Genomic DNA, 14,062 nt, shown 5'->3' on the forward strand with positions numbered 1-14,062 from the left:
ACTGGCCATACTAGTCAACAGATGTAAATCCAGTAGAACATTTGTGTAACCAAATAGGAAAAAGAAATACAGTATTTGCAGAAGAGAAGTTAGTGTGCAGCAATTATTTGGCCCATACAGAAGCAACTTGCTGTATGCCACAATTAACACTGCATTGAGACCTGCTGGATTTGGGCTGATCTGAGGGTAAATGGGAGGAAAATATTGCTAAGTATCAATCGAAGTACCTAATTACGCGTCCACGCACTGTATTATCAAAGATGCAGTGGCTAGGACGTAAGTATTGTTCCACATTTTAAATTTTACTGAAGCTCTTTTTCAACAATTACTGTAAAGGTTCTCTCTCTGAAGCTCTTTCCTGGAGAGTGAAACTAACTGAACTGCCTATTCCCAATGTTGTTGCTGTTAACATAGGTGATGATATGATCTCTACATTCAGTAGCTGAACTACTGCAGACTGAGGCAGTGAGGTAGAAAAATAATGGGCAAAACTGGAAGGACTGTCAAGAGTTAGGAGCGTCTGACATGCCAAAGACTATATAATTTAGCAACTAAAACAACAGGAGAAGATGGGCACGAAGATAAATACAAAACAGAGTCAAAACTGCCTTGAAAAGAAATTGCCAGAGAAACAAGCTTGCTCTCCTTAATCAAAAGAGGACTTTGGGTTATTGAAGCATAATTCAGAAAATGGCTTGACATGCAGATTACTGTTAATTAAGACAGCCACCAAGATGTCACATGCATGCATGTATATTTAGTTTAGTATGCCATCATAGCAAAAAAACACAAAATGGTGAAGCCGATGATGACGTCAGCCCTCTTTCCAAAATGGTAAGAAATGGTAAGTAAATGACATAAAATAATCTTAAAATTGAGTATAAAAACCGAGCAGGTTTTGAGGATTAGGATGTGTTGCTATGACAACACTTCCAGCAAGAGTTTCGAAAAACCGACAGATCCAGGATCAGGCCAAATCGTCAACAATTACATCCAGCTAAACGACTAATCCACGTACATTCTCATTACCAGGATTTCAAAATGTGATTGGGGCACATGGGACTGATCAGAGTGGAGTTTGGTCAAACATTATTTGGAAAATGTACCTCTCCTCCTGATGAATAATCGGACACAGTGTCTTCATGAAATATTTGAAATATGCAACTGACCCAACAAAAAAAGAGGGCTATAGGGAACATACCTATGGCACACATGGAGGACAAATATATGCAATGACCATCCTTTACCTGAAATGAAGTGACCACTGCATCCTGCCACTGGTTCTGAGGAGGAATTTCCCCCTGGAATGCCCTCAGAAACAGGGCGATGGACATTTTGCTGGAGAGCCAACTCTTCTGCAGGGGTTAGGTGTGGACCACGTGGACCTCCACCTGTGTTTTGCTTTTCTGCCTTCTTATTAGCTTTAAAATTAATGTTTTTTATATTATATATGATTATTTATGTCAACAATTCTTTAAATAGTTATATACCAATATTTACCAGTTTGAAGTATATTCTTGTACTTCACTTTAACCTGTTCCCGTGTTCTCCTTGTGCTCACGTTTGATCTGGAATTATGACATATTAAATAATAATTAATCTGACACATAGGAAATGAAACACTGCATTCAGTAAGTACAATGCACACCACTTAGCGTATAATTTGTCGGCCACTTTTTGCCAGCCGTCTTTTCTGGTCTGGGCTGCTTTTGCAGTGTTACCCCTTGTGCATATTAAATCTTGAAATTCTTCATGTCCTTCGAATAAAAGGTCTTGCGCCGCGTGTGTGAAAAAAAAATGCACCCGTTCTTTCGTCATTTTGTTACAGCCTATCAAAGACTTGCTGATCATGTTTTCTAGACTCAATATATATGGGCTTTTCACTCAGCGTGAGTGCGCGCATTCATCTCGGATGATTAGATCCAGCTAGACTAATCTACTACAAGGCTGCGTTTGAAAAACCGACCTATCCCGGATGAGTGTCACCGGCATTAACTCATCCAAGATGAGGGACCTGATCTCGGATGATTTAAGCGATGTACGAAAAATACCCCCCATAAATACAAAACAAAGTGAAATGAAAGTGAATTCTTCCAAAAGCAAAAAAATATAAAGGAATACATTTCTCAAAGTGTTCTTTGATGTTCAAAACCAACAGTGAGCCATAACTTTAGACCTGAAAAAATGTTTTTAAAAGCAGAAAAAAATGATAATGTAGGCCAGTTCATCTCAGTTCCAGACTAGCAGCAATGATACTTATAATAAATTTCATGGAAATATGTGAAAATGTAATAGTCCTAAGCTAAAGACAATATCATATTTTATCATTCTGTGAGTCAACAAAAATGAAATTTGTATGACCTTTTCTACTCTGTATAAGTCAACATCACGTATTGCATTTGTTAAATAAAGCCACAAAACGAGCAACTCTCAATCTGAAATTCTGATATGTTGTCAAATTATCACAGAAGAGAATTGTGCCCTGGTGTCACTTGTACAAGTTGTCTCACACCCTTTCTCTTGTTCTGCAGGTTACTATTATCAGCTACACACTAGGCATTCCAGATGTTATCATGGGTATTACATTTTTAGCAGCTGGAACAAGTGTTCCTGATTGCATGGCAAGTCTCATCGTTGCCCGTCAAGGTAAGCTAAACTGCTATGAACAGTTCTGTGTGCCAGAGATTGACACATCTTTGAGAAAAAAATTTTCTCAGTTTAATAATCGAAAGACAATTTGAACTGATTACAATTCTTTTATCCAAACTGTTCTTGCTTCTTTGCAGTTTTTCTGCACATGTGTACTATGAGTTTTATAAAGAAAAATATATCAGAATACTCATTTTTTGGCCAACAAGTGCATGGTTTGGCCTCAATCTTGTCTATGCTTCAACAGACATGCATTATAGCATGACAGAGATGCACTGTTATAGATTGGCTGTAGCATAATGAAATAATGTAACAAACACTGTGCCATATATAAATAGTACTCAGAAGTGATGTACACTGGCTGTTTTCTCAGGGTATTACGTGAATTCTGTTTTTTCTTGTTTGTATACTACTCAAAGGACATTAATTATTTGAGGAGTAGTATGGTTTACTGTTACAGTCTTCCTTGACAGCATTAAGCAGGAGGTTTGCTGTATGGATCTTAAAACTGTCTCAAAAGCTGACTCCAGTATCACATATGATACAATAATAAAAGTTATTTCCTAAATAAAATGAAGATTGAGAGAGGCTAGTGTTTTGTCTTGGTAAGTAGAGTAATATATCACTCTACTTTCCCCTTTTGTATTATTAAAATGTAGCCTTTGTCAGAATGCCTCAAATCTCACAGACTTACCACTGTTTATAAGGTATTGTACTTTATAACTTCTCCCCACCTTCCCTTCTATATTTATAACCTCAGGCAATTAGGTGTAGTAAAAGACAAACAGGAGTTAAGTTAAAATTTATATAATGTATCACTGATAATATTCATAAATAATAACAATATGCAAAGTACATTTGAATATTGGCAACCATTCAAACTGATAAAATGGTGATGTGTAGTTTCAGGCGGCACACAGACTTGTTAGTTACTTAAAATGTCTCGAGTTAAGGCATCATTTTGTGGTCAGCTTTCTTCAGAACAGACTGCATTGCCTGTCTCAATATGGCTGCCGAGATGTGCTCTTCATTGTGTTGTCCTTTCCAGTTCATGGTGTGAAATGGTCATTCATCAGTTTGGTAAGAGAGAGAGAGTGAGGGAGTGAGCAAATTTATAGGTTTTCTGTCCAACCCCTAGAGCCAATAGGGCGTTATAGTACTTAATGGCTTCTGATACAAGCCAATTCCAAACAGCCGTACTTCAGACCAATGGGGGGATAGACCATCTTCACACCTGTCCCCCAAACCATATGTTAAGGTAAAGCTTGGCAGTTAGGCAGCCTGGTTTTGTGTGGGAGTTGAGAGAGAGACTTTAGCAGAGAAACACTTATCAAACTTGTTTGAGGCACTCCCCTGCCCAACCCTATCGTAAAATTCAAAGAGACCCATTCCTAAAATGGGGGGGGGGGGGGGGGGGGTAAAAATGAATGCTTCTCACTAATGCAACACTAATATTACATTGCTTTGCCTAAGTTGCAAATAAAGACATACAAAGTATTTATCAAGTTGTATGCAAAATTTCACATCACAACACTCCACCCCAATAAATCTTTTGTACAATGTCTTTATAATTTAACAGTCTTAATTGTTTGAAGAGTCTGTTGCATAACTTGTGCTTTGATTTGCAGTATTTGCTCTCCCAGTGTTAAAAATTGTGCATGACCATTTGTCTGTTACATATCTTCTTTATTTCAAAGACAATCTGAAGAACTTGGATGCGCTCCTGATGACTTGTATCTGCTCCAGCTTGCTTCAACTGTTTCTTTAGCTTTCTGCAGTCTTCATATGTCATCAGATCTAGTGGCTCAAAATGAGACAATTCCACACCTTCCGCTAAAAAAACCTACTGCAATTTAAGTCTATTGTGTGAATTCTTTTCTTAATCTGTACTGGTTTTATGTCTAACTGCACATCACAGCTATGCAACCCTCATCATTCCCCCTGTAGGCCATCCCTAGAGTTGTTTGCTCACCATATGCATACTAACTAAACACTGTGGTTCAGAATTGGCCCACCGGTCCTCTGCTTGTACCACAGCTGACAACTGCTGCAGGGCTTCCGTATTTTCCCAATAAAACTATACCTAAACATCGGAGCCCATATGACTTGCAAATGTACCAGCTGCACCTGCTCTTTTGAAAAGTTCACCAATTTTCTTAGTATACCTTTTCCTTAATAATAGTATTAATTATATTAATTATCCTACTTAATTAATTAATACCCAGAATGTATACTTTATGAACCCAAAATTAATCCACTTATTTTGGCATTCCTAACTGGTTTGATCAGTTTCCACCCCATGGAATACAAATTTGCTGCATCAATAAACAAACCTTTTCTTTTAAACTATAGCTATTGTGACTTGTCCTATTATTGCATGACTTGTGGACTTGTTACTCACTTAAACCCCAGTAATTGTCTTTTTCTTGCTGTCTCTTCAGTTCGTCTTCATGTCTTTGTCTTCAGTCTTTGCTTGTCGTCTTTTCCTAGCTTCTTTATTTGTTCCACTATGTAGGCAGGTCTGCAAAATGTAAGGTGACAAAGCAGTTTCTGTCCATCTCATGTTCTTTGTTGTCGACCTGGTGGCAACACTCAAACTTTGCTTCTGAGCATTCATTGGAACAGCATGGTCACTAGTGCCACTCCGCTCCAATGTTCTAGTGGTAACCCAATCTCCTGCATGGATTTTACTCTGCTAATTGCCTTCACTATTTATTATCTGCACCAAACCAAAGTCTGTAAAACCTTACAATAGAAGTAGCACTATAGCAAAAATCAGGAAATTGAAACAAATAACTATTTTCTCTTTCCTGTCTTCTTGCGCTACCCTTCTATTCTTTTTGTCATTGCCTGTGTGTCCTTTTTATTTTGCATGGTAACTTCTACCTGAAAGTGTGAGCTAAAACCTTTCCAGAATCCAAGTACCAAATCCAGCATCTCTCCTAAAACTGACCTCTGTTCTTTTCCCAAACCCAGCTCACTTTTCTACATTTTATTGCATGGAGTTCCATAGGCTGTCTTTTTAATGAACTGGTCAGTCAGGTTTCGAATTACTGAACCTAAGTGTGTGTGCTTTTTAATTACAGCCGGGCCTAGCAAAGCTGTTAGGACCCTCACACCCCTGTGCATTCCTGACTTGCTGCCTGAGCTTGTAAACCTTCCTGCTGCACCATTCCCCATCCTTTGTTCTTTGTCGTGTCCTGTTTTATTCAAACCAACTCCTAAACTGGTGCACTTTCTTTCCAACTCAGTCAGTCTTGCACTAGCATTTTTAGACCTTTCAAACACAAGCACTTGGATTCCTTTCATTTCCATTGTTCCTTGTTTAAATTCCACACTTTCTTCACTCAGTATCCTTATGCCATTATCCATTTCATGCTCTCTAGTTAACAATTGCCATTCAGACTCACCAGCTTCTGTGCCTTCTATCTGCTTTCTTTGTCCTAAATCAAATTTCAATGCAGCACTGGTTACCTTTCCTAACGGTGGTGAAATATCTATCGGTGTAGCATGTTCTTTAAATACTGGACAGACCTCAGAATTACCTGGAGATTGTGGTGCAGTGGAGAATAATTGAAGAAAACACCCTTTCTGTTTTCCCTTCCTTTCATCCCTCTCCTTTTCCTCTCATCTGTCTCATATAAGTCACTCACCCATGTTTTAGGGTTCAAATCAGATCCGGTTACTACTGCTCTAACTTTCACCATGGGCGGTTTACACTCCTTTTTTCCCCTGCTTTCACTGCTTTCCACTTTAGCAGTGGGTGTTCTACATACTAACACTTCACAATTTTCACGCCAAATGTTACATTCTTCAAAACATTCACACAGCATTCCAGAACTTTTACTTTCATTCACTTTGCTATTTTCTTTCTCATACTGATCTTTCTTATTACCAATAATACAAGATAGTAAACCTCTTATAACAGCAGCTGTCTTCTTTATACCTGATCTCTGTTTTCTTGCTTTTAATCCTTCCAGTCCCCTTCCATTTTGTGGCATGCTCAGCTCAACTTCTGCTTTCTCTACCTGCACTACAGGTTTCCATTTCCTAGCATTAGCCTGCTTGCCTCTGCCACTCCACTGAAATATGGCTGCTTTTAATATGAATGTAGGCACTTCTGAGTCTACAATATTACTTTAATACAATTTGTCAAATTTTTTATGGTTGGCCTACTTTTGCCCCTGTAAGCAAACATACACATACATACACAAAGATTCTAAACAAATAAGTGCCATATGAATTGCGCATACATGTCCCACCACTCTCTAGCACTTTAACCACTTAAGTGCCATATGAATGATGCATGCATGTCCCACCACTCCTTAGCACTCCTATTAGGGACTCACTACCACCAGCAGTAACAAATATGCAGGTGTCCTCATGACACACATGAAGTCTCTACACTTTGTTAGTTATATTCCATTCAGCAACCAATGTTTTACTTCCACCACATTTGTACACTGGGTGCCATAAAATTCACATACATAAACATACACATACATCAAAACAGTATTTGCAAACAGGGTGCAAAACATGGTTACCCCAAAATCCTGCCGACTACGCCAATTGTTTTGTCTTAGTAGAGTAATATATTACTCTACATTCCCCTTTTGTAGCCTTTGTCAGAATGCCTCAAATCTAACAGACTTACCACTGTTTCTAAGGTATTGTACTTTATAACTTTTCCCCACCTTCCCTTCTACATCTATAACCTCAGGCAATTAGGTATAGTTAAAGACAAGCAGGAGTTAAGTTACAATTTAAACAATGTATTATTGCTAATATTCATAAATAATAACAATATGCAAAGTACTGTACATTTGAATATTGGCAACCATACAACCTGATAAAAGTTGATATGCAGTTTCAGGCAGCACACCGACTTGTTAGTTACTTAAAATGTCTCTAGTTAAGGCATTATTTTGTGGTCAGCTTTCTTTATAACAGGCTGCATTGCCTGTCTCAGTATGGCTGCCGAGATGTGCTCTTCATTGTGTTGTCCTTTCCAGTTCGTGGTGTGAGATGGTTATTCATCAGTTTGGTAAGAGAGAGAAAGTGAGGGAGTGAGCAAATTTATAGGTTTTCTGTCCAACCCCTAGAGGCAATAGGACGTCAAGGTACTTAAAGGCTTCTGATACAAGCCAGTTCCAAACAGCCATACTTCAGACCAATGGGGGGATAGAACACCTTCACACCTGAACCCCATATGTTAAGGTAAAGCTTGGCAGATAGGCAGCCTGGCTTTGTGTGGGAGTTGAGAGAGAGACTTTAGCAGAGAAAAACTTACCAAACTAGTTTGAGGCACTCCCCTGCCCAAGCCTATCGTAAAATTCAAAGAGATCTAGTCCTAAAAGGGGGTGGTAAACATGAATGCTTCTCACTAATGTAACACTAATATTACATTGCTTTGCCTAAGTTACAAATAATGACATACAAAATATTTATGAAGTTGTATGCAAAATTGGGCGGCACGGTGGCGCAGTGGTAGCGCTGCTGCCTCGCAGTTAGGAGACCCGGGTTCGCTTCCCGGGTCCACCCTGCGTGGAGTTTGCATGTTCTCCCCGGGTCTGCGTGGGTTTCCTCCGGACGCTCCGGTTTCCTCCCACAGTCCAAAGACATGCAGGTTAGGTGGATTGGTGATTCTAAATTGGCCCTAGTGTGTGCTTGGTGTGTGGGTGTGTTTGTGTGTGTCCTGCGGTGGGTTGGCACCCTGCCTGGGATTGGTTCCCTGCCTTGTGACCTGTTTTGGCTGGGATTGGCTCCAGCAGACCCCCATGACCCTATGTTCGGATTCAGCGGGTTGGAAAATGGATGGATGGATGGATGTATGTAAAATTTCACATCACAACAGCTAGGTCACATATACACTATAAAATTCACTTTTGTCATGCACATGAGGTTATAGAATGTATTATATTTCAGACCTAGGATATGAGAAATACAAGTGTTTGGAAAAAGACGTAATAGTGTTAGTACAACACTGCACAAAATGCATGTACAAAAACTTGACAAAAAAACACTTAAATGGGAGTTGGTTTGCTTTAATTTAGCAGAAATGTCTGTGAATGGGGTAAGCAAAATTTACTTGACAAGATTTCTTAAAGTAAGCTAAAAAATCATAGATACAGATTTTTTGATAAGTCAATAATTCTTGCAATAAGGAAAACAAGATTTAATGTCATGATATAAATACTTTTTACTTGCTTAGATTTCATTTTTTGCAATGAAGTAGCAGTGTTATCACATGGACTCAGTGCAGTGAAATTTTTACTTTCATGTCCAACCAACAAACAACATGTCACCACTCTCCAGCACCATGATAAATAAGAATGTATTAAGAATACTTACTTTGCTTTTATTTTGTATGAAACATATGTTAGCTTACATGATGTACTCCTTGCTCTTGTTTCTATACCACTTATTCAGTTGTCCTCCCAGCTATTGAAACCCTTGTGGACAAATTCCTGTATACTTAACACAACACAATCTAATGTTTTTCCAATTTAAAAGTTCAGCAGCACAAGGCATTAAATGTTAAGGCTCCTAGCCATGGTTATAGCTTGATAAGTGTTTTAGGCCCCAGTACTCTTCAAAGTGTATATCCATCCATCCATCCATTGTCTCCCGCTTATCCGAGGTCGGGTCGCGGGGGCAGCAGCTTGAGCAGAGATGCCCAGACTTCCCTCTCCCCAGCCACTTCTTCTAGTTCTTCCGGGAGAATCCCAAGGCGTTCCCAGGCCAGTCGAGAGACATAGTCCCTCCAGCGTGTCTTGGGTCTTCCCCGGGGCCTCCTCCTGGTTAGACGTGCCTGGAACACCTCACCAGGGAGGCGTCCAGGAGGCATCCTGATCAGATGCCCGAGCCACCTCATCTGACTCCTCTCGATGCGGAGGAGCAGCAGCTCTACTCTGAGCCCCTCCCGGATGACTGAGCTTCTCACCCTATCTTTAAGGGAAAGCCCAGACACCCTGCGGAGGAAACTCATTTCAGCCGCTTGTATTCGCGATCTTGTTCTTTCGGTCACTACCCATAGCTCATGACCATAGGTGAGGGTAGGAACATAGATCGACTGGTAAATTGAGAGTTTGCCTTACGGCTCAGCTCCTTTTTCACCACGACAGACCGATGCAGCGCCCGCATTACTGCGGATGCCGCACCGATCCGCCTGTCGATCTCACGCTCCATTCTTCCCTCACTCGTGAACAAGACCCCGAGATACTTGAACTCCTCCACTTGGGGCAGGATCTCGCTACCAACCCTGAGAGGGCACTCCACCCTTTTCCGGCTGAGGACCATGGTCTCGGATTTGGAGGTGCTGATTCTCATCCCAGCCGCTTCACACTCGGCTGCGAACCGATCCAGGGAGAGCTGAAGATCACGGCCTGATGAAGCAAACAGGACAACATCATCTGCAAAAAGCAGTGACTCAATCCTGAGCCCACCAAACCGGACCCCCTCAACGCCCTGGCTGCGCCTAGAAATTCTGTCCATAAAAGTTATGAACAGAATCGGTGACAAAGGGCAGCCCTGGCGGAGTCCAACTCTCACTGGAAACGGGTTTGACTTACTGCCGGCAATGCGGACCAAGCTCTGGCACCGATCGTACAGGGACTGAACAGCCCTTATCAGGGGGGCCGGTACCCCATACTCTCGGAGTACCCCCCACAGGATTCCCCGAGGGACACGGTCGAATGCCTTTTCCAAGTCCACAAAACACATGTAGACTGGTTGGGCAAACTCCCATGTACCCTCCAGGACCCTGCTAAGGGTATAGAGCTGGTCCACTGTTCCGCGACCAGGACGAAAACCACACTGTTCCTCCTGAATCCGAGGCTCGACTATCCGACGGACCCTCCTCTCCAGGACCCCTGAATAGACTTTTCCAGGGAGGCTGAGGAGTGTGATCCCTCTGTAGTTGGAACACACTCTCCGATCCCCCTTTTTAAAGAGGGGGACCACCACCCCAGTCTGCCAATCCAGAGGCACTGTCCCTGATGTCCATGCGATGTTGCAGAGACGTGTCAGCCAAGACAGTCCTACAACATCCAGAGCCTTGAGGAACTCCGGGCTTATCTCATCCACCCCCAGGGCCCTGCCACCAAGGAGTTTTTTGACCACCTCGGTGACCTCAGTCCCAGAGATGGGGGAGCCCACCTCTGAGTCCCCAGGCTCTGCTTCCTCATTGGAAGGCATGTTAATGGGATTGAGGAGGTCTTCGAAGTACTCCCCCCACCGACCCACAACGTCCCGAGTCGAGGTCAGCAGCGCACCATCCCCACCATATACAGTGTTGACACTGCACTGCTTCCCCTTCCTGAGACGCCGGATGGTGGACCAGAATCTCCTTGAAGCCGTCCGAAAGTCGTTCTCCATGGCCTCCCCAAACTCCTCCCACGCCCGAGTTTTTGCCTCAGCAACCACCAAAGCCGCATTCCGCTTGGCCTGCCAGTACCTATCAGCTGCCTCCAGGGTCCCATAGGACAAAAGGGTCCTGTAGGACTCCTTCTTCAGCTTGACGGCATCCTTCACCGCCGGTGTCCACCAACGGGTTCGGGGATTGCCGCCACGACAGGCACCGACCACCTTACGGCCACAGCTCCGGTCAGCTGCCTCAACAATAGAGGCACGGAACATGGCCCATTCGGACTCAATGTCCCCCACCTCCCTCGGGATGTGGTCGAAGTTCTGCCGGAGGTGGGAGTTGAAGTTACTTCTGACAGGGGGCTCTGCCAGACGTTCCCAGCAGACCCTCACAACACGTTTGGGTCTACCACGCCTGACCGGCATCCTCCCCCACCATCGAAGCCAACTCACCACCAGGTGGTGATCAGTTGACAGCTCCGCCCCTCTCTTCACCCGAGTGTCTAAGACATGTGGCCGCAAGTCCGACGACACGACCACAAAGTCAATCATCGAACTGAGGCCTAGGGTGTCCTGGTGCCAAGTGCACATATGAACACCCCTATGCTTGAACATGGTGTTCGTTATGGACAATCCATGACGAGCACAGAAGTCCAATAACAAAACACCACTCGGGTTCAGATCGGGGGGGCCATTCCTCCCAATCACGCCCTTCCAGGTCTCACTGTCATTGCCCACATGAGCATTGAAGTCTCCCAGCAGAACAAGGGAGTCCCCAGATGGTATGCCCTCTAGCACCCCCTCCAGGAACTCCAAAAAGGGTGCGTACTCCGAACTGCTGTTCGGTGCATATGCACAAACAAAAGTTAGGACCCGTCCCCCCACCCGAAGGCGAAGGGAGGCTACCCTCTCGTCTACTGGGGTAAACCCCAATGTACAGGCTCCAAGTTGGGGGGCAATAAGTATACCCACACCTGCTCGGCGCCTCTCACCGGGGGCAACTCCAGAGTGGTACAGAGTCCAGCCCCTCTCAAGGAGATTGGTTCCAGAGTCCAAGCTGTGCGTCGAGGTGAGTCCGACTATATCTAGCCGGAACCTCTCAACTTCGCGCACTAGCTCAGGCTCCTTCCCCTTCAGAGAGGTGACATTCCATGTCCCAAGAGCCAGCTTCTGTAGCCGAGGATCGGATCGCCAAGGTCCCCACCTTCGGCCACCACCCAACTCACACTGCACCCGACCTCCTTGGCCCCTCCCATAGGTGGTGAGCCCATGGGAAGGGGGACCCACGTTGCCTTTTCGGGCTGTGCCCGGCCGAGCCCCATGGGTGCAGGCTCAGCCACCAGGCGCTCGCCATCGAGCCCCACCTCCAGGCCTGGCTCCAGAGTGGGGCCCCGGTGACCCGCGTCCGGGCGAGGGAAAACACCGTTCAAAATTGTTTTTCTTCATAGGAGGTTTTGTTTAACCGCTCTTTGTCTCATCCCTCACCTAGGACCAGTTTGCCTTGGGTGGCCCTACCTGGGGCATAAAGCCCCGGACAACAGAGCTCCTAGGATCATTGGGACACGCAAACCCCTCCACCACGATAAGGTGGCGGTTATATCACACTGTAATCTTATTTTAATATACCTCTTAAGAACTTTGGCCAATTTAAAATTTCTCTGTCCTTGTGGACAGGGGCTTTGATGAAACAATCAAATTAAATTGATGACATTTACCAACCTTTTCAGACCTTTCTCTGAGCTTACATTGTGTAAACCATGTGACATAAACAAGCAATCTGATTGGTTGTCCAACAGAGTTCCTGAATTGGAGAGACCTGGAGGTCTGCAGTTAGAACCTTCTCAGAGTAAAGTCAGAATTGTTCCTGTTGATGTCTCTCAATTCTACAGAAGAAAACAGAAGCCATATGAACAAGTGTTCCAAGCCACTACCAGTACCAGTGTACTTTTCAAACACTGGGTGAGAGTAAATAGAGAAAGAGTATTTTTTTGACTCCTGAGTGGAAATCTATATACTGTCATAGTCATAAGGATTCCAGTAAACGTCTAATAAATTATATTGCCTTTAAAATAATCAAGTTACCAATATTTCATTTTAGACTGATCACTTTAAAGCTACCTAAATGCTACAAGCTCTGCATTGGGCTATGAGCTTAAGTAAGTAAGCAAATTCTTGTAATTATATACAAATGAGTTGAAGGCACACTCTTTATTCTGCCCCAGTAAGTAACAGCAAGAGGTATTCTGGTTACGTCAATCCTGAAGCTCTGCTTTTGTTTGAAATCCGAATTAGTAAAATGATTTGAAGGGCTTACTTCATCCTGCTGGTCTACTGGTGATAATATTAAATATTCTTATGATGGAAACAAAAGAAAGGTTAAATTTTAATATTGCTGTGTTTTCACAAATTTGTCCTACCTATTTCTGAAAACATTTTTTTTTAATGTCCACTGCAGGCAGTGTTTAACAAAGTGACCAGTTTGGGTGGTATAGCGGTGCTGTGTTTTTGTGGCTTTACTCCTATTTCTTAAGCTGTGTTTGTTAAATGGCCCAGCATGACTGTATGTTCATGAGCCTACTCTCTGATGGACGGTAGTACCTGCTTTGTGCTCAGTGATGGCAGGATTGGCACCAGTTCCCCAAAACCCTGCACTGGATAAGCTGGTTACAAATGGATAGATTCATAAAAGTACGGGAGAGATGAAGCACTTGTAAAAAACTATAAATGGTAAAGTATTGAAGATGCAAATTTAAAAATCAATCTTTCACATCCTGTGTTATTCTCCTCTGCTTAGGCATGGGTGACATGGCTGTCTCCAACTCCATTGGCAGCAACATTTTTGACATTCTATTGGGTCTGGGGTTCCCTTGGGCAATGCAAACCTTAGTGGTGGATTATGGATCATCTGTAAGTAGTTTCCTAGTTACATTATTGACACTATTGTTTCACTGTTTTGATATTTTATTTTCCTTTTTCTCTCATTCCTGCATACATCTACTTGATGATTTTTTTTAAATAGTACTTCTTAACGAAATTGTAAATCTGTTAT

General features: G+C 43.0%; 1 protein-coding gene across 1 annotated transcript in view; it reads left to right on the forward strand.

Annotated features, from left to right (window-relative positions):
- The window catches only part of LOC114645752 (sodium/potassium/calcium exchanger 3-like), a 406,374-nt gene that overhangs the window by 374,090 nt on the left and 18,222 nt on the right, over nucleotides 1–14,062 (forward strand). The window contains exons 14-15 of the mRNA XM_051935338.1: nucleotides 2,532–2,646; nucleotides 13,808–13,920. Coding sequence (XP_051791298.1) covers nucleotides 2,532–2,646; nucleotides 13,808–13,920 — 228 coding nt within the window. The remainder of the gene's footprint in view (nucleotides 1–2,531; nucleotides 2,647–13,807; nucleotides 13,921–14,062) is intronic.

The sequence above is a fragment of the Erpetoichthys calabaricus genome, chromosome 1, assembly GCF_900747795.2.
Source record: "Erpetoichthys calabaricus chromosome 1, fErpCal1.3, whole genome shotgun sequence".
Classification (NCBI taxonomy): Eukaryota; Metazoa; Chordata; class Cladistia; order Polypteriformes; family Polypteridae; genus Erpetoichthys; species Erpetoichthys calabaricus.